An 18,809-nucleotide genomic window follows, 5' to 3' on the forward strand; every position below is an offset into this window, starting at 1 on the left:
TTTGGGGCCTACTTATACTGAAGTCCTCTCCCGGGCATCCCGCACTTTATTTTTAATTGTCTTCAGAAAGAAAGGGAGGAGGAGAGTCAGAAACATCAATGACGAGAGAAAAACCATTGATCGGCTGCCTCCTGCACCCTCCCTACTGGGGGTCAAGCCCGAAACCGGCATGTGCCCTGACGGGGAATTGAACCGGGACGCTCCACCACTGAGCCACACGGCCGGGCCATCCTCTATTTGTTTATGCTCATCTGGCAACGAGGCCCGAAAGCAGCCGGCCTAAGGCCCCGCATGCAGAGCAGAACCTCTGGGAGGGGCTGTCGAGCACGCAGACAAGGCGGCCGTGAAAGCCGCTGCACACCCCACGGCCACCACTGCGCCTTCATCCACTGGGCGGCCCAGGCCCCGCCCCCCTGCAGGCCCCGCCCCCCTGCAGGCCCCGCCCCGCCCTCACCTGTGTAGGGCAGCAGGCAGTTGCACTTGTACCCGGCCACGTCATCGATGCAGGTGCCCTGGTTCAGACACGGGTTGGACGCACACTCGTTGATGTTGGTCTGGCAGTTGGGGCCTGAGGAGGGCGCAGCGGTCAGCGTACCCGTCAGCGCGTGCTGTGCCCTGCGCTGGGCCCTGGCCTGAGCCACTGTCCCGGAGCCCCGCTCTGCACAAGCCCCCCCCACACACACACACACTCACCGCTGAAGCCTTCGCGGCAGGTGCACACGTAGCCGCTGGTCATGTCCTTGCAGGTCCCGCCGTTGACACAGGGATTCGACTCGCACTCGTTGTTGTTGACGTCACAGTTGGCCCCACTCCAGCCGGGGTCGCAGTCACATTTGTACCTGCAGAGGGGACCACGCTGCTCAGGGGCGGCCGAGGTGGGCGTTCCCCGCCCCCACACGCTCCTGGTCGCATGGCCTGGAGGCGGCCATCCCCTCTGACCCTCCGTCCTTTGAGGTGGGGCACCAGCACCCACCAGCCCTGGCTGTGTGGCCCTGAACCCAGTGCTTGCCCTCTCTGTGCCAAATGAGGGCGCAGGGCCCCTGCCCACCTCAATGGCCCCGTGCAGACAGAGCGATGCGGGCACGTAACGGGTGTCAGAAAGAGCTCCGTGTCCCCTCTGCACCCTAAGACTTCCGACACCAGACGAGGGTGAAGGGCCCGGGCCCACAGCCCGCCCCATGTCCAACGCCAATCACAAGCCCTAGGGCCACCTGTGTTTTTGACCGACCACCCACACACAGGGGCTCACACCCCCTCAGCTTGGTAATTTGCTAGACCAGCTCCCAGAACTCAGGAAAGAGCTCACTTACTAGACTTGGGGTTTATCATAAAAGAGGAGACCCGGGGCAGCCACACGGGAGAGACGCCGGGCGAGGGCTGGGCCAGGGAGAGCAGCTGCACCCCCTCTGCAGGCGACCACCCTCCTGGCCATGACGGTTCCCCGCCCGGAGCCCTCTGAACCCCGTGAGCAGCAGGGAGCAGCCAGCGGCCCCGCGCTGCACACGCGGGCAGCCCCGTCCCCGGCCACCGTCCGCACCGCACCTGCGCCTCTAACGACAGGCGTGGCTGCTGGCACCCACCCCACCCTCAGGTTCCTCAGCCACCTCCTCAACGTAAGCTCAGGGTGGCTGAAGGGGCTTGTGAGGAGTAAAAGGTGCCCCCGCCCCGCCGGCGGGGCTCAGTGGTTGAGCAGGAACCAAGAGGTTCCAGGTTCGATTCCCGGTCAGGGCACAGGCCCGGGTTGCGAGCTCGATTCCCAGTGTGGGGCGTGCAGGAGGCGGCCGATCCCTGATTCTCTCTCATCATTGATGTTTCTCTCTCTCCCTCTCCCTTCCACTTTCTCTAAAAATCAATGAAAAATACTTAAAAAAAGCTGCCCCTTCCACGTCCGTAGACTCGAGGAGCTGCCCGAGGAGCCAGACGAAACCCACAACAGCCGCTTCTCACGAACCACAGGGCACTGAGTCTCAGGGACACCGAGGACCCACCCCGGAGCCAGCACTGTGCCCGCGAGGCCAGGTGGCTCAGGGCGGCACGTGGCCCGGGGACGCGCTGCGCACAGACCAGGGCGGAGCAGGTGTCTGTGCTGGGCACAGACAGCGTATCTGTCCTCGGGGTCACAGTACCCACCGCCCGGCCCGGGGCCACCATCTGGCCCGTCGGGAGCTCCCCAGCCTGCCCCCTGCCGGCCACCACACAGCCGCCTTCCTGGGGGCACAGCTCACGGCCGTGGACTGGAGGGGTAGACGTGCGCCTGCGCCCGGCCCCCCGCCCCGCCCCGGGCCCGCACCCGTTGAGGCCGTCCCGGCAGGCCCCGTGGGCACAGGGGTCGCTGCTGCACTCGTTGACCTCGGACAGGCAGGAGGGGCCGTGGTAGCCCTCGGGGCAGCGGCAGGTGAAGGCGTTGGTGCCGTCCTCGCAGGTGCCGCCGTTGTGGCAGGGGCCGCCGGCGCACTCGTCGATGTTGATGTTGCACATGCTCCCTGGGGGTGGAGGGGTGCCGAGCCTCAGTTTCCTCCCGTTAAACCGGGGATGATAACCGACCCCTCACCTGTTTTTCACGGGGACACCGGCCGAGCTGGCATTTTTATTATTTTTTTTAAATATATATTTATCAAACTGTGACCTCCTGGTTCATAGGTCGACGCTCAACCACTGAGCCATGTGGCCGGGCCGAGCTGGCATTTTACACGAGTGTCACCTGCGGCGCCAGGCAGCCTGGCCCACACTCTGTGCCGGGCGCTCACCGGCACTAGAGGAAGTCCCCCTCCCAGTGACCCAGGGCAGAGCCTGCACTGTGCCCTCTGACTGCGGGGGCACCTGAGGCCCCGAGAGCCAGGACTTGCTCGGGGCAGACGGTGGAGGCCGAGGCTGACGGTGCCCTGGACCCTGGCTGTGTTCTCAGCCCGCTGGGCCGGCTGAGGTGCCCACGGATCCCCGGTGCCGCTGGAGCCCGACAGTGGGCCCTGGGCGGCTCCCGCACCGTCCTGCCCTGGCTGAGGGCCCAGGGCCATCGCTGACCTCGACCTCTGAGCACAGCCTCAGCCCAAGGCCAGGCCGTGAGCAGGGCTCTGAGGGATGGAGCCAGGTGGGGCCCCTGACCCCCAGGACCGCTCACCCGTGTAGCCCGGCTCGCAGGCACACTCATAGCCGTCGATCTTGTCCAGGCACGTGCCCGAGTCGCAGGGGTTGCTGGCACAGTCGTCCAGGTTGATCTCACAGTTGGGTCCTGAGGGGTGAGGGGCCCGTGGTGGTCAGCGCCTGAGCCCCGCCGCCGCGCCCCCTGCCCCCCGACACCGAGCCCGGCCGGCACCTGTGGTCCCCTTGAGGCAGAGGCAGAGGTAGGCGTTGTCGCGGTCCTGGCAGGTGCCCCCGTGGCGGCAGGGCTGGCTGTGGCACTCGTTGATGTTGGTCTCGCAGTGGTGGCCCGTGTAGCCGGGCCGGCACAGGCAGGTGAAGGCGGCCACGCCATCCTTGCAGGACCCGTAGTGGCAGGGGTCGGGGTCACACTCGTCGATGTCCACCTCGCAGTGGGGCCCCGTGTAGCCTGCAGGGCGGGGGCCGAGCTCAGAGCGGCTGCTCCCTGGGCACTAGGCCGTCCCCTGCCCCGAGCTCTGCCACCGGACCCAGGTCACTGGTGTCCTGGCAGGGAGGACCGGGGAGGTGTCCTTTATGGAGAGACGCCTTGCCCGGCCGGCGTGGCTCAGGGGTTGAGCATCGAGCTATGAACCAGGAGGTCACGGTTCGATTCTGGGTCAGGACACATGCCTGGGTTGCCCCCAGTAGGGGGCGTGCAGGAGGCAGCCGATCCATGATTGTCTCTCATTGATGTTTCTCTCTCCCGCTCCCTCTCTGAAGTCAATAAAAAAAATATTTTAAAAAATGTGAAAAAGACAGGCGCCTCCACTGCAGGGTCAGCACTGAGCTGCGCCCTTGGCCCCAGGACAAGGGCTCCCAGGCTGAGGCCCCGTCCCCCGCCCCCTCGGGAGCCGCGCGCTTTCCCTCCCTGCGCCCGCAGCGGCCCCACCTTCCGTGCACACGCAGCTGTAGGTGTTGGGCCCGTCCAGGCACTTGGCGCCGTTCTTGCAGGGCGTGCTGGCGCACTCGTCCACGTCGTACTGGCACAGGTTCCCGGTGAAGCCTGCGGCGGCACAGCGGCGGCTTGCAGATGGCCGGGCACCACGGCCCGTGGCCGAGCCCCAGCCGGACCACACGAGGTTCCCGCGAGGGGCCCCCTGCGCGTGCTCCACAGGGACGCGGCATCCCCACCCAGAGCGCTCTCCTCCCCACGTCAGCTCTCAGCCCAGGCCCACCTCTCGGGGGCCCCACAGGGCTTTCCCCAGAGCAACTGTGGTTGCCATGGCTACAGCCCAGGCAGGTGGAGTCTGGGTTCCCCATGGTGTCTGGGGAGGCCGATTTGCATCTCAGGAGCCCAAGGCTCTGACTTGCTTCCATGGGACAGACTCAGCCCCCTGGGGCTCCAGGAGCCCCCATGTCCATGGTGCCCTCCCCGCCAGCCAGGAGCCCCCAGAGCTGGGCTGGTGCCTCCTCCTACCCAACCCCTGCGGGGTCCCCGGGCGCCCTCCCCTCCAGGGAACCCCAGCAGCAAGGAGGGGCATCTCTGTTCCCCCGGCTCCGCGACCCCCGCAAGCACACCCAGCACGATGAGGGGTAGTGCGCCCCAGCCGGGACGCCCCCATCCAGTTCTGGGGGGAAGGACAGGCAGGGCTCCCGCAGAATGAGGCCCGGGCTGGGGCAGGGCCACCCACAGGGGGACGTCAGGGCTCGGCCTGTCCAGAGGCACAGAGGGCCGGGCTGGGACAGCCCTGCGGCGGGCGGGCATGCGAGCGGGCGCACCTGTGGGGCACTCGCACTGGAACTCGTTGATCTTGTCCAGGCAGCGGCCGTTCTGCAGGCAGGGGCTGCTGGCACACTCGTCCCGGTTCACCTCGCAGTGCACACCCTCGTAGCCTGGGCGGGGGGAGAGCAGGGGCCGTGAACGTCCCGGCCCAGAAAGAGACACCCACACCTGACCTGCAGCTCCGGGCGCCTGGTCCCACACCCCAGTGCCCCGCGCTCTGCTCTGCCCTGCAGGCTGGGCCTCCCTCGGTCTCCCCGGATGCCGCCTTAGTCTGTCGCCCGGGCGGCACGGGGGCTGGGGGCTGTCTGCCCCACCCCCAGCTCCCCTAGCGGCCCACGCACCAGGCATGCAGATGCACTGGAACTCCCCGATCTGGTCCAGGCAGGTGGCGTCGTTCTGACACGGGTTCGAGACGCACTCATTGACGTCGATCTCGCAGCGCGGGCCAGTGTAGCCCTGCAGGCACCGGCACTCGAAGGAGCCCAGCGTGTTGATGCACTTGCCCTTGTGCTCACAGGGGTTGGCACCTGGGGGCGCAGCGCGGTCAGGGGCTGCTCCCAGCACCCCAGCCTCCAACGGTCCGGGAGGGACCTGCCCGCCTCCCCCATCAGACCGGGGACCCTCCGAGGGCAGAGCTCCCGGCTGCCCCGTCGCCACCCGCCCCGCCCCGCCCCGCCCTGCCTGGCGCATACCCAGCGAGCACTCGTCCACGTCCTGGCTGCAGGCCGGCCCCATGTACCCCGAGGGGCAGGTGCAGATGGCCTTGCCGTTGACGGGGTTGGTGTCGCAGTTGGAGCCCTCGTTGCAGGGGTTGCTGATGCAGGCGTCGTTGAGGTGGCACAGCAGACCTGGCGGAGCGTCGGCATCAGCGGGCGCTGCCCCACCCCCCGCTCTACCCACCCAGACCCACTGGGGAAGGGCCTCCCACTGCGATGCCTTTTTAAATAGAATATTTTTCTATTGATTTCAGAGAGGAAGGGAGAGGGAGAGGGAGAGAGAGAGAAACATCAATGACGAGAGGACCATTGACCGGCCGCCTCCTGTACGCCGCCTACTGGGGATCGAGCCTGCAACCCGGGCATGTGCCCTTGACCAGAATCGAACCTGGGACCTTTCGGTCCACAGGCTGACGCTCTATCCACTGTGCCACACTGGCCAGGGATTCTGAGTGACCCTGCTGAGTGTCCCAGGACACACGGGTTAATCCCCAGCGGGCCTGACCGCGGGCACCCTCTGCCCCTCTTCCCTCCAGAAAGGCCCCTTCGCATCATCCCTGGGGGCCCTGCAAAGCCAGCCGTGCGTCCGGGTGAGGTGATGAGCGCCAGGCCTGGCCCGCGGAGGCCGGTGTCACCGCACCCGCCCTCACCTGTGCGGCCGTGGGGACACTCGCAGTAGAAGGAGGCCACGCGGTCGTGGCAGGTGGCGCCGTGGAAGCAGGCCGCGCTGGCGCAGTCGTCGATGTTCTCGCTGCAGTCCTCGCCCGTCCAGCCGTTGACGCACACGCAGTTGTAGCCGCCCTGGGTGTTGTGGCAGGTGCCGCCGTTCTGGCAGGCGTTGGGCATGAGCTGGCACTCGTCCATGTCCTTGGTGCAGTACTGACCTGCGGGCACCGGGACCGTTGGGCCGGCGGGCGGCTGCTTCCAGACCCTCCACCCCGGGCAGAGACCCCACCCTCCAGGCGCAGGGTCCGCCTCCACCAGGAAGCCTTCCAGGGCTCCTCCACTCCGTGCCGGCCTGAGTCACGTCTTCCCCTTCGCCACGGGCACCAGGGTGGCTTCTATCTCTGCTGTGACTGAGCACACAGGTGCACTGGGGCCCACTCGTGTCTGCCATCCCCTCCGAACTGTGGGCCCCAAGGGCCGGGGCTGCATCACTGACCAGCGTCCCTAAGTCCTACCCAACCAGCTGGGCTCAAACCTGGGGAGTGGATTCTGGCACAGGGCTGCCTGGGCCCGGGCTGCCAATGCCCACGTCTACGCTGACCCCCGGGGGAGGGGGGCCTCAGACCCTGGTCATGGGCAGAGGGGCTGCCCCAGGTCACACCATCCTCCTGGCCGGGCCCGGGCTCTCGGGCCCTCACCACCGCCTCCTGCTGGGGAGCAGTGTGACGGGTACGTGCCTGTCCACTCGGGCGGGCAGCGGCAGTTGTAGGTGTTCACGCCGTCCACGCAGGTGCCCCCGTTCTGGCAGCTGTTTCCCGGACAGTCATCGATGTTTTCCTCGCAGTTCTGGCCGGTGAAGCCTGTGGCGAGAGCGGCCGGGGCCCGGTCAGCCCTTGCCCTGCGGCACCTGCTGCCTTGGGGTCCGTACCCCATCCCTGCCCTCCCCACTCCTGTGACCAAGCAGCACGTTTCTCTCCAAGGAACCATCTGTAAAGGGCAGTTGGGCCCGGCCGGCGTGGCTCAGTGGTTGAGCGTCGACCTATGAACCAGGAGGTCGCAGGTCAATTCCTGGTCAGGGCACATGCCTGGTTGCGGGCTTGATCCCCAGTGTGGGGCGAGCAGGAGGCAGCCGATCCACGATTCTCTCTCATCGTTGATGTTTCTCTCTCTCTCTCCCTCTCCCTTCCTCTCTGAAATCAATAAAAACATATATGTGTGTGTGTGTGTGTGTATATATATATATATATATATATATTCTAAGAAGGGCAGTTGGACGGGCAGATTCATGGGCACAGGTTCTGAGGGTCCCCACAGAAACCATTCCGTGGCCGGGAGTGCCTAGTGGCTCCGTGGCCGGGCACTGCCTGCGGGCCAGGCGCTGTGTGGGGCGCTGGGCCACGGGTACCCCACTGGACAGGAGCCGCAGGGGATGGGGGCCTCCAAGCTGGGCAGCGGTGTGGGCAGGACCAGGTGGGCAGTCCTAGGGGCGCCCAGAGCCGCGTGCCCAGCTCCTCCCAACCCGGGCCCGACCTCCCGGGGCTCCCTGCCTGTCAGCTGTTAAGCATGCACCTCCCACGGTCAATGATCAGCCCGGAGAGGTGTGTCTGGCAACAGCCAAACTGCAACCGGTTACCCATTAACTCCCCGCCCCCCGCCCCTGAACACCCCGCCCTTAGAGACCGAGTGCCCTCCCGCCCCCCGGCTCCCCGGAGCAAAAGCCAAATGGAAGTCAGAGAGGTGTGGGGAGCACCCACATCAGAGTCAGGACCCATGTTCTGCTTCCTGCTATGTTGGGGGGCCCCGCGCCTCAAAGGATCTCCTTCTAAAGTGGGTGGGCTAGAGGACTAGAGAGCTGGGCTCACCCCGACCAGGGCTCCCCCCGACTGGGCTCCCCCACCCGCCCAGGCAGGGCCAGCACGGAGGCCCCGGCTCGAGGTCACATAGCCCCCAAGAAGGTATCTGAACCGAGAGCCTGGGGTTGGCCTGGCCGGAGGGCTGGGCCCTCACTCCCCAGAGACCGCGGAGCAGCCACCGAGGCTGGCGGAGGGCGGGGGCACCCCTTGCGCGCAGGAAGCCGGAGCCTGGCGTCCGCACGAAGAGGCAGCGCTGCGGTGAGGCCGGGCGTGACGGCCGACAACACACTTCCTCTTTGCAGGGCCCCGTCTGGGCGGGTGGCGTGCAGGCTGGGGCCACCCCCAGGTCATCCCCAGGTCAGCCGGGCGCTATGCCCCCGAGGAACCACACCCCACCCACCCCCCTGCTGGGGTCCCACCTCCCCGTTGTGCCGCTGACAGACCAAAGGTGTCGTTATTATTTTTAGGTCGCCAGCAACCGAGATAAACTATGATGGAAAGACCAGTGTGACCTGGTGCTGCGGGCCTGCTGGGGGAACAGAAGGGGGTTCTGGTGCCTGCCGGTGCCCCCACCGCACCCACAGGAGCCCAGGAGACAGGAGGGAGGGAGGACCAGCCCCACCCCCGGGAACCAGGGGAAGCCCCGGGTTGCACGGGTGAGAGCTCCTGCAGCAGGGAGTTCTGCACCGTGCATGGGGCTCTAGGGACCCCAAGATGAGGGGACTCCAGGGTGGCGGTGCCTGCTGCCCGGGAGGCTGAGCAGAGAGGCTGTGCCTGCTGCTCGGAGGGAATGCCAAGGAGGCCCCAGCCAGACTCGGGCAGGGCCAGGCCTCCCCAAGGAGCCCCTCCAGGGGCTGCGGGGGTTCCTGGGCCCTCTGGGGGTTGTGGGCCCAGCTGTCCAGTCACAGCAACGCCCACCGGTCAGAAACGGGCAGGTGGGGGCCCGGGGTGGCGCCTGGCCCTACGCCGTCCTCACGCTCTTCCTTACTCCAGACCCACCCGCACGACGCACCCAGGACCACCTTCTGATTCGTGCTTGGGGCGTACACCCCGTTCACCCGCCCGCCGCCCTCCCGGCCGAGGCGGCCGGCGTACCTGGCAGGCAGGCGCACTCGTGCGTGGTGTCGCCCGTGGGCCGGCAGGTGCCCCCGTTCTGGCAGGGGGAGGGGCTGCAGGGCACGTAGGGCAGCTCGCAGTGCTGGCCGGTGTGGGTGGCGCGGCAGACACAGCGGTAGGAGCCGACCTCGTTGAGGCAGGTGCCCCCGTGGCGGCAGGGCGGGGGGCTCAGGCCACACTCGTTCACGTCCTGCCGGCAGGTGGGGCCGTGGAAGCCGGGCGGGCAGCGGCAGATGTAGGAGGCCTCGAAGGGCAGGCACTGGCCGCCGTTGGCACAGGGGTTGGAGGCGCACGGGTCCGCCTGCTGGCACGTCTTCCCTGGTGGGCAAGGTGGGTAAGAGGGGCGCTCTGGCTGCCCTGCTCCCCACGGGGGCCTCCCCCCAGGACCCCGGAGGTGTGGGGCTGGGACGGGCCGAGCGGCATCCTCTCTTTAACCCCCCGGACCCGCCGCCCAACACGGCCGTCTTTCTGTCGACAAGGGACCAGGTTCCAGAGGCTGAGCCCCTGCCCGGGGAACAGGGGCCCAGGTCCGACGGGGCCTGTGTCCGCGTTTCCGAGCCCACACTCCTAGGAACTTCCGTCTAGGGCCCTGACCCCTGGGCAGCAGGGGGCGGCGAGGGGGAGCCGCGCAGGCAGCGGAACCCCACAGCTCCGGGGCTGCAGCGGGGACTCGGGGGTGGAGGCTCGGAGCTGTTTGGGGATCACAGTCCCCGACGGCCCAACGAAAGCCCAGGGCCTCCTCCGGCCACTCAGACGGGCTGGGCACTGCCAGCTCGGCACATGCAGGGCAGCGGGGGCAGGGCCAGGCCAGCCCGCCCTCGTGGGGACGAGGGCCTGACGGGGTGCTCGGGGGGGCCCCCCGCCGGCTCCCTCACCTGACCAGCCGGGGGGACAGAGGCACTTGTAGTCGGCGAGCGTGAGCAGGTCGCAGGTGCCGCCGTTGCGGCAGGGGTTGGGGAGGCAGGCGTTGTCTTGGGGCGTCAGGCAGAGGGGCCCAGAGAAGCCCAGGCGGCAGCTGCAGGTGTAGTCCGCCAGGCCGCCCCGGTCCAGCACGTGGCACGTCCCGCCGTTCCTGCAGGGGGCGCTGAGGCAGGGGCTGTGCACCTGGCACCGCTGGCCCACGAAGGCCTCGCTGCAGCTGTGGGCGACAGACACACCGAGCGGTCAGTCCACGGACACCCCACCACCCAACACCCGTCTGGGGGCCCCGCCGCCCAGCACCCGTCTGGGGGCCCCGCCTGCCCTGCTGCCCAGCATCCGTCTGGGGGCCTCGCTGCACCGCAGCTCAGCACCCCGCCTGGAGGCAGCGGGCACAGCGGGCGGGCTGCCACGGGGGCTCCTCCAGCGGACGTGGACGTGTCAGGGCTGTGACTGCACCACACGGTGACTGTGCCACATGCCACGGAACTGTACACTGTCAAGCAGCTAATTTCGTACTAAGTGAACTTCACCCTCGTTAGCTGGGGGAACGGGCTAGAGACCAGGAGGTTCGGCAGGACCCGGCTTGGATCTCAGCAACCCCCGGGGGGCACAGACCGGCCAGAGCCGCTGGGGTGGGGTGTGTGGAGGTGGCTCTGAACTCCGTCGTGTCCCCCGTCCCCCTCTGGGCTGTCCACCATGAAGATGCCTCCCAGGGACCTCGCTGGGCTCAGCTTGGCGCCCCGCCCCCACCCACATCCAGCACCGACTCGGCTCATTCCCTTTCCAGGCAACACGAACCGGGATGGGAACCCCCACTTCACAGAGGGACAAACGAAGGTGCCGGGGTCCTTCCTGAGCCCCGGGGGCAGGCGGGCAGGCCTGTGTCCCCCCAGAACACTGCAGGCACCTCGGGAGCAGGTGAGCGGAGGGGCCTCCTGCCTCCCTCCCCCACCTGGTGGCCCGGCGTCTAGAGCTTGGACCGGACCCGCCCCCCGCCCCCCCAAGGGCACCTCGGGCCTCGCTCTGGCGGGAAAGCTCAGCGGAGGCTCTGGGACCAGCCAGGCGTTGCCCTTCCCAGAGGCAGAGCCTCTGAGGCAGAACGTGCCGCCCGCGGCGGCCTGGGAAGGCGGCCTCCTTGCTGCGCCCACAGCTCTGGGCACTGGGGCGGGAGGGGGGGGAGCTGGCGGAGAGCCAGGGGGTCCCCTGGATAAACAGGGGCTCAACGCTCCTGGGCATGAGCCGTCCGCCTTCCAGAGCGCAGCAGGAGGGGGCTGCCCTGGCACCGCCCCTGGAGCTGTGGCCACATTTAGATGCCAGCTGTCCAGCCCTCACGCCCGCCCCTCACGGTCCCCCCAGGAGAAGGCCCGGCCTGAGGGCAGCGGGTGGTGGGGGCCGGGGCCTGAGCGTTTCTCGGCAGCTGGGCTGCTCCCTGTCCCCCAGGCTCCCCGTCCCCCTGAAGGCTTTTATCCGTGGCCGCGGCTCAGGGCGGCCGGGGAGGGCGCAAAATGGCCACTCCGGCCCACCATCTGTTGCCAGAAGCCAAAAGTCCCAAACAACTGGCTTAGAGCAACAAGCTGCCCCATGGGAGGGCCGAGAGCCACTCAGGCCTGAGCCGCCGGGCAGACGCCAGGGGCGCCCTGGGGCTCCGCAGCCAGTGCTGGGGCTCCCGCGAGGCTGGGCTCCCGGGGGCTCCCCCAAAGCCTCACTCCCCAGTCCGGGGAAGGCGGCTGGGGCTCCCACAGTGTGTGGATCCAGTTACAGGCCACAGCCCTGGCCTGAGCTCACTGGGAACGGGGGCGGGGTGGGGGTGGGGGGCAGCGGCAGCCCCTCCCCCAGCCCTCAATGCCTCCCATTGTCAGGAGGAGCTGGCTGCCGCTCCCACTGGGAGAAAAGGCTCTTTTTTCTTTCCGAGCGGCCGGCAGAGCGGGCAGCGGTGGGTGCCGGGCAGAGGGCACTGCCCATCCCAGCGGTGGGAGCTGCCCGGTCCCGCCTCCCTCTCCCTCTCTGCCCCCCCAGCTCCAAGGGGAGGGGAGGCTGCCCGGTGCCCTATATTTTGTGGGCTACGCCTCTGTCACTGGTCCTGGGGGCACCACGGGGACCCCGCCACTACCCCTGATGTGTCTGGACACTGGGTGTCCCCCAAATGGACCAGAAAGCCCTGCCCAGATATGACTGAACCCTCGAGCCCTGGGGCAGCGTCCCAGGGAACACCCCTCTCAGCCCTCGTGCCACCCAGTCCTGAACAGGGACCCCAAGGTAGAGGCCAGGGAGAACCACTGGCCCGGGCACAGCACAGCCAGGCTGTGTGAGGCGGGGCTGGCGGGAGGAGAAGGCGCCCAGTACGTCAGGCGTCGGCAGTGGACAAAGGCGGCGGGAGCAGGTGCCTGTGGCAGGGGACGCGGCGGCAGCTGCTCCCAGCCGGGCGCACGGGCCGCCAACCCCGGCGGGCGGGAGCAGGAGGCTCCTCCTTGGGGAGCAGCAGCTGAGAGGGCCCATTGTCTCTGCTTCCACCAGGCCTGGTGGACGCACCATGAAGGCATGCTGCCCGTCCTGGGGCAGGGCCTGGGCACAGCCGCCCCCCACCCCCCGAACCCCAGCTCTGGGCAGGCAGGGCCACCAGGGAGGAGCAGACCTGGAGGTGGGACAGGAGCTGAGGCAGGTGCTGGGGGGGGGAGGGTGGGCTCCAGGTGCAGCCAGGGAGGGAGGACGCCAGGTGGGCAGGTCTGGGCCTGGGCCAGTCCCGAGGCCGCGCCTGCCTGACCCCTAGGCTCCAGCTCCAGGTGGCTCCAGCCCCGCACCTCTCCCCTGGTCACAGCGCTGACCTTCCCAGGGACAGACAGACACCTGTCGCCCGGCGACCAGACTTCCCTAAGAAGGTGGCTCAGCGGTTGAGCGCCGACCTATGAACCAGGAGGTCACGGTTCGATTCCCGGTCAGGACACAGGCCCGGGTTGTGAGCTCCATCCCCAGTAGGAGGCGTGCAGGAGGCAGCCGGTCCATGATGTTCTGTTCATTGAAGTTTCTCTCTCTCCCCTTCCTCCCTGAAATCAATATATATGTGTGTGTATCTATAGTGTGGGAGCGACCACACGGCCCCTGGCGGCCATTCTGTCCCGGACACCTGTCCTAGCGGGTCAGTGTGTCTGTGGGGACAGCTGCCCGGGGTTGGCGGGGGAAGTCGCACCCAATGTTTGCCTGGATTCGGGGCTTCCTAGGGTGACCTGAGCTACACCTCCTGCCGGCCCGGCCCCTCCCGCTGGGAACCGCCCTGTCCACGCACCGCCAGCTCCCGGCGCCCTGGGCCCACGCTGGGTGGCCTCGCATGGCTGTCCCTCCTGAAGGGGGTCACTCCAGCGTCTGCTCCTCCACTCGCCTTCTCCCCCATCCCCCACGCGGCCCTGGCACGCAGCAGGTGAGTGACAGGTGGGGCTGGGGGCTCGGACCGGCTTCTGGCAGCCGCCTCCCGCCCGCCCGCCCAGAGCAGCGCCAAATGGCCGAGGAGCCTGCTGTCCCCCAGCCCTGCTTTGCTGCAGCCTCACTGTTTCCACTGTGGGCCCCTCCCCCGAGCGCTCCGCGTCCGCAGAAATGCGACCCCAGAAAGCCTCGCAGGCAGATGTTGCCGCGACCTTTCACCCGGGACTAATCCTAAATGGCGCTGTTTTCCTTTCTGAGCTGAGCGGCCATCTGCCACCCCCAGGGGACAGAGGACAGCTCCCTCCCTTCCAAGCGAGGGAAGGGGGAGCCGCAAAGGAGTGGGGAGCCACAGGCTCAGCTCGCCCTCAGGGACTGAGTGGTCCAGGCGGCCCTGCCGCCCCCCGTCCTCCCCAGGTGGGAACCCCCCACTGGAGCCAGGCACCCGTGGGAACCCCCCCACTGGAGCCAGGCCCCCGGGCGGGGACTCCGCCGATGGGCAGGTGACATGCAGCTCCACGAGGGCAACACTGCGGGGCCGAGGGCTTTCCTGGCACAGAGGCCGCACTGCCCGGCCCAGGACCCGCAGCAGCAGTTTGCTGGCCAGAGACCACGTCTGCAGGGCCCGGGGCCTCCACCCCAAAGGTGGGCAGTGGCCGAGTCTCCGTGAGGGACAGCCCCGTGGTCCCAGCCCCTGCTCACCGAGCCGAGCGGCCACCTGTCCTTAACCAGCAGGACCGCCCAGGTGTAGCGGGGAAGGCGGGACTCCACCCACCTGTCATCCACACGGCCTCCTCCTCAGCCCATCTTCCCGCCTCCTCACCCCCCTCGCCCCCTCGACCTCTGAGCCACCCTGACGGCAGTTACTCAGGGGCCAGAGGCCCCTCCCACCCCTCATGCCCCCTAAGCCCCACGGCTCCGCCTCCCCTCCCAGGCTTCCTGCCCAGGAAGGAGTCAGGTCCTTGGGCTCCTGCTCTGTGCGCTGCAACCAGCCCAGCGAGGTCAGGGCCACTGCGGTGAGGCTGGGAGTGCGGACGGCTCGGCCCTGGCCTTGCGGCTCTAAGCAAAGGCCCCCTGAGGCCCTGAAGCCTCCACCCAAACCACCAAGATGGGCACAGACCCGGGGCCACGGCCAGGCAGGCCTCCCGCCCCTGGGCAGCTGGGCCAGGAGCTCCCGAAACCCCCGCCCGGGAGGAGAAACTGCCCCCGTGCCAGCCCAGAAGGGGCAGCTGTGGGAGACAGGCCAGGGCAGCGCAGGCCTGAGGGGCACCAGGCCCAGGGTCCCCAGACTCCTGCCGGAGAAGTGGGGGGGGCCAACAAGCCCAACTCTGTCCCTGACCAAGGCCTCAGCCCCTCCCTGGGCAGAGCCAGCCATGGCCCCACATCCCAGCACCCCCCAACCTCCTGAGGGCAGGCTGGCGGGGCTCGGGGACTCTGCCGGCCGCCCCCCACCTGGGGTCCTTTCCCCTGGGAACACGGGACAGCTCAGCTCCTCGGAAGAAGCCCCGGGGGCCCTGAGACCCAGCGAGTGGTGCCAGGGAACTGCTCCCAGCCCCTCCCCTCCCCTCCCCAAGCCCCCGGGGCAAGGAGCCACAGCAGAGGGTCCCAGGTCCCTTTCACACCTACAGACACACGCAGACACCTGTGTCCAGACACCTGCTCACCTGCCTGACGGGTGAGGGTGACCTGCGCTCCCAGGAGCCTGGGATCTGCTCGCCTCCTACCCTTCCTGCTTCCAGCTCCTTCCTTCCCGCCCACAGGCAGTCAGGGGCTGGGGGTGGGGGTGGGGGCGGGGGCTCAAGGGCCTCAGGGAGCAGGAGAGGGGCAGGGAGGCAGCCCCCCCAGAAGGGGCAGCCAGGTCTGATGCTGACAGACCCCAACCCCAAATATCAGTCGCCTCAGAGCAGAACGGCAGCAGGAGCGGGGGGCACGGGGCGGGGGGCAGAGGGCGCCCATGGGCACTGCAGGCCCTGCTTTCCGGCCCAAACAGCTGCTCGCAGGGCTCAGGGCTCTGGGCTCCCGCCTGGAGTCTCTTTCCCAAGCTGCACCTTTGGGGGGGGCGGCGTTGAAACGCTGGGAAGAGGAAGAGCAGGAAAAGCGGGTCTTCCGTCCTGGCTCCGGGGAAGCCCTTTGTGTGGGGGCCGGAGCCGTCTCCCCTCCCCGGAAGCGAGCTTTCCCACCGCGGGGAACACAATGCCCCCCGCATTGTCCCCGCGCCTCCCCCCGGACGTGGGAAGTGGCGTGCCCGGCCGAAGGGACGGAAAGGCCGGGGCAGAGGTCAGGCGGCTTCCCGGACACGGCCCAGCTGCCGCGGCCAGAGCAACACAGGCCAGGGGCTCCCACGACCGCTGTGGTGGGGAGCCCACGGGCGGAGGGAGCAAAGCCTGCGGACCCTCCCCTGGGAGGCGTTTCCCACCTGCTCCCCAAAAGACAGAGCCCCACGCTGGAGACACGGCTGGGGTGCGGGTCCTCCCCGGGCTCTCCTGGACCCCCCGACCCCAGACGGCCCCGTGAGGCCCACGACGAGCCCGAGAGCCCCCGGCGTGTCCAGGCCTCTGCCCCCAGCAGGCGAGCCCCGTGCCGCGCCGGATCGATGGGCGCCGAGGACTTAATCCCAAACTCGATTAATTAAGTAGCAACTGGCCGCTGAGCTCCGCGCCAAAGCCAACCCCGATCCCGGCCGGAGAGATGCCAGGGGTGGGGGGAGGGAGGCGGGCACTCGGGGCAGCCCTGGCGCTGGGTTCAGTGTCCTGAGAACTCAGGGGAGGCACCAAGGACCCCCTCATTGCAGTCCCAGGAAGAGGAGAGGGAGGCCCCACCTGCACTTCCCGTTGGGATCTTGCAGCCGTCCTGCCGGTGCACGTCCTGCAGGGACACCCCGGCCCGTTTCCGATGAGAAAACGGGGCTCACGGGCCTCACGCAAGTTACGCCCAGGAGCGCGTCTCCGCCTTCCTCGCCCCCAGGTGGCCAGACTCCGAGGGGAGTCCACAAGGTTGGGGGAGAGGCTGGACAGTGGGAACAGGCCGTCCAGGGCCGCTCAGGGCCGGCAGGAGCTCCGAGGGCAGAGGGAGGGTGGGCAGCTGCGTGCCCGGGCGCCTGCGTCTCTCCCCGGACCACCTGATCCCTGGGACCTGCCGGGCGGCAGCAGACAATGCGTCCTCACATCCTCACAGCGGCTGAAACACAAAACCTGGCCGGGGGTGCTCCTGGTGAGAGGCCTGGGAACTGGGGCTCCTCCGCACCCCTTCTGGCCAGCAGGAGGGTCACACCAGCGCTGGACGCCTGTCACCGCCTGCTGGCACTGGGGACGAGGGACCGGAGCCGACAGCAAGCTGGCCGCTGGCCATTCCTCCCCTGCTCCCAGGACACCCTTGACTCTGGGCAGCAGGACCCTGGCAGGGCCGGCCGGGGGCTGCCCCCGAGGAGGCCACAGTGTGGGGCACCGGCTTCCGGGGTGGTGCCAGCCACTCGCACCCCTCTGGGGTCCCCAGCCCCCCTTTCCCTCTGGCCTTCTCTCCCAGTTCACATCAGCCCAGCGCTCCCCAGCCCCACCCCTGCTCGGCAGACCACCACCAGGCTCCGGGACCCCCCACCCCGCCCTCTCTCTCACCCCAAGCCCAGCACAGCCCCAAGGTGCCTGGGGACCCCGCCAATGCTAGGAGACAGCCCAGCCACCTGCACCCAGGCTGGGGTGGCCCGATGAGGGAGGGGCCTACATGTCACACCCTGGGGACACGCTGGGCCAGTTGGCCTGGGTGGAGGGCTATGGGCGGGAGGGGGGACTTCCATACGGAAAGCGGGGGTCCGCCCTGTGTCCTTGCTGACCTTGCCCCAAGCCGCAGCGGCCTGGCCCCTGGAGGAGCCCGTGGGCAGGAAGGGGCTCTGGGGGTAGCGGGGGGCTCGGGGGACCCACCGTCTCCCACAGCCCATGTGAACCTGCATCGCCTGAGACGCCGCGGAGCTGGAGGAACACATGCAGGGAGGCCGCGCTCTGTGCCAGGGGTGCTTCCCACTGGGGTCCCCGTCCTCCCAGGAGGGGCGCTCAGAGAGGTCACGGCCCCCACGCATGGGAGGCAGGTGGTTCCAGGGCCTGTGCCATCGACGGCAGCACCGCCCGGGCCAGCGGAGCAGCGTCCTATGACGGGGAAGCCCAGAGCACAGCCGCCCGCGTCACTGCCCGGCCCGGTGAGCACGTCAGACACGCCTGCTGAGCGCCGGTGCTGCCAGCCCAGGTGCCGGCGCCACCGAGGCCTGAGCCCCTGCCACACGCGCACAGGGTGGGGGGGGGGGGCCTTCAGGTGGACCCAGAAGGCCCAGAGGCGGTCACGTCACCGGGCCTCCCATGGAAGGAGGAAGAGGCAGAGGCCCCAGGGGCGAAAGTGCGCCCCCCCCCCCCACGTTCCCCGAGGGCCTGGCACCCTCCCGGCCTCAGCCGGTGCCTCTTACTGAAAAGCCGTCAGGGAAACACACACTCAGACGCTGGCTTCTCCCCCAACCGCTCTCATTTCCAGTAACTGCCGTTTCCACTCATCAGCAACCAAAACCGAGAGGAAATGGTGGGAGGCAGGGCCCCAGGGCCATGGCCGTCCCCGTCCCTGCAGCTCACACAGGGACAGATCTTCCCGGAGGCCGCTCCCCGCATCCCCGCGTCCCCCCCAGCAGCCTGGCCCCAGCAGCCTGGCCCCAGCAGCCTGGCCCCAGCAGCCTGGCCCCGCCGTGGCCTGGAGAGTGGGCAGGGGCGTGTCCGCGGGACGCAGCACCTCAGTAGGTCTAGTCGCCCCACCCCCAGGCCCAGGGCAGAGCCTGTGGCTCAGCTGTGACTCAAGAGCCGAGATACTGCCTCAGGCCCAGCCTATGACCTATGACCTATGACGGGGACCTGCCTGCCGAGGCCTGGGCTGGGCGGAGAGGCTGCTTGGGGTGTCAACAGAGTGACAGGGACCAGTTTTTACGCAGCTTAAAAGAACCAGCAAGGCAAGCACTTCAGAGACACCGTCACCCAGGCGAGCAGCCGCCAGGGGCAAGCCCCCCACCCTCACCCCAAGGCCCGCAGGTCACAGCCGCTGAGAAGCTTCCTGACCGGCCTGGGCTCAGCCTGACCGCCCCTGGCCAGCAGCTCCCCTGAGGCCCCGTGCCCACTGTCCCCATCAACCCTGTGCAGGTGGCCAGGTGAGCCCCCAGTGCCCGCGGTCGGGGCCTCCCCTTGGGCAGCAGCATCTGGGCCTGGCCGGATCCTGAGACCCCCAGGCCGAGACTGGGCGGGG

At 68.6% G+C, this 18,809-nt stretch overlaps 1 protein-coding gene across 1 annotated transcript in view; it reads right to left on the bottom strand.

The window, feature by feature from the left end:
- NOTCH1 (notch receptor 1) overlaps nucleotides 1-18,809 on the bottom strand; it is a 43,762-nt gene that overhangs the window by 16,674 nt on the left and 8,279 nt on the right. Inside the window, exons 3-15 of the mRNA XM_070430287.1 lie at nucleotides 10,088-10,350; nucleotides 9,192-9,530; nucleotides 6,981-7,103; nucleotides 6,228-6,461; nucleotides 5,554-5,709; nucleotides 5,203-5,388; nucleotides 4,858-4,971; nucleotides 4,028-4,141; nucleotides 3,314-3,547; nucleotides 3,119-3,229; nucleotides 2,291-2,483; nucleotides 694-839; nucleotides 455-568 (exon numbers count right to left, since the gene is read on the bottom strand). Of these exons, the coding sequence (XP_070286388.1) occupies nucleotides 455-568; nucleotides 694-839; nucleotides 2,291-2,483; nucleotides 3,119-3,229; nucleotides 3,314-3,547; nucleotides 4,028-4,141; nucleotides 4,858-4,971; nucleotides 5,203-5,388; nucleotides 5,554-5,709; nucleotides 6,228-6,461; nucleotides 6,981-7,103; nucleotides 9,192-9,530; nucleotides 10,088-10,350 (2,327 nt within the window). The remainder of the gene's footprint in view (nucleotides 1-454; nucleotides 569-693; nucleotides 840-2,290; nucleotides 2,484-3,118; nucleotides 3,230-3,313; nucleotides 3,548-4,027; nucleotides 4,142-4,857; nucleotides 4,972-5,202; nucleotides 5,389-5,553; nucleotides 5,710-6,227; nucleotides 6,462-6,980; nucleotides 7,104-9,191; nucleotides 9,531-10,087; nucleotides 10,351-18,809) is intronic.

This window comes from Myotis yumanensis, unplaced genomic scaffold, assembly GCF_028538775.1.
Source record: "Myotis yumanensis isolate MYYU_CA2020_CCGP unplaced genomic scaffold, mMyoYum1.0.hap1 SCAF_12, whole genome shotgun sequence".
Classification (NCBI taxonomy): domain Eukaryota; kingdom Metazoa; phylum Chordata; class Mammalia; order Chiroptera; family Vespertilionidae; genus Myotis; species Myotis yumanensis.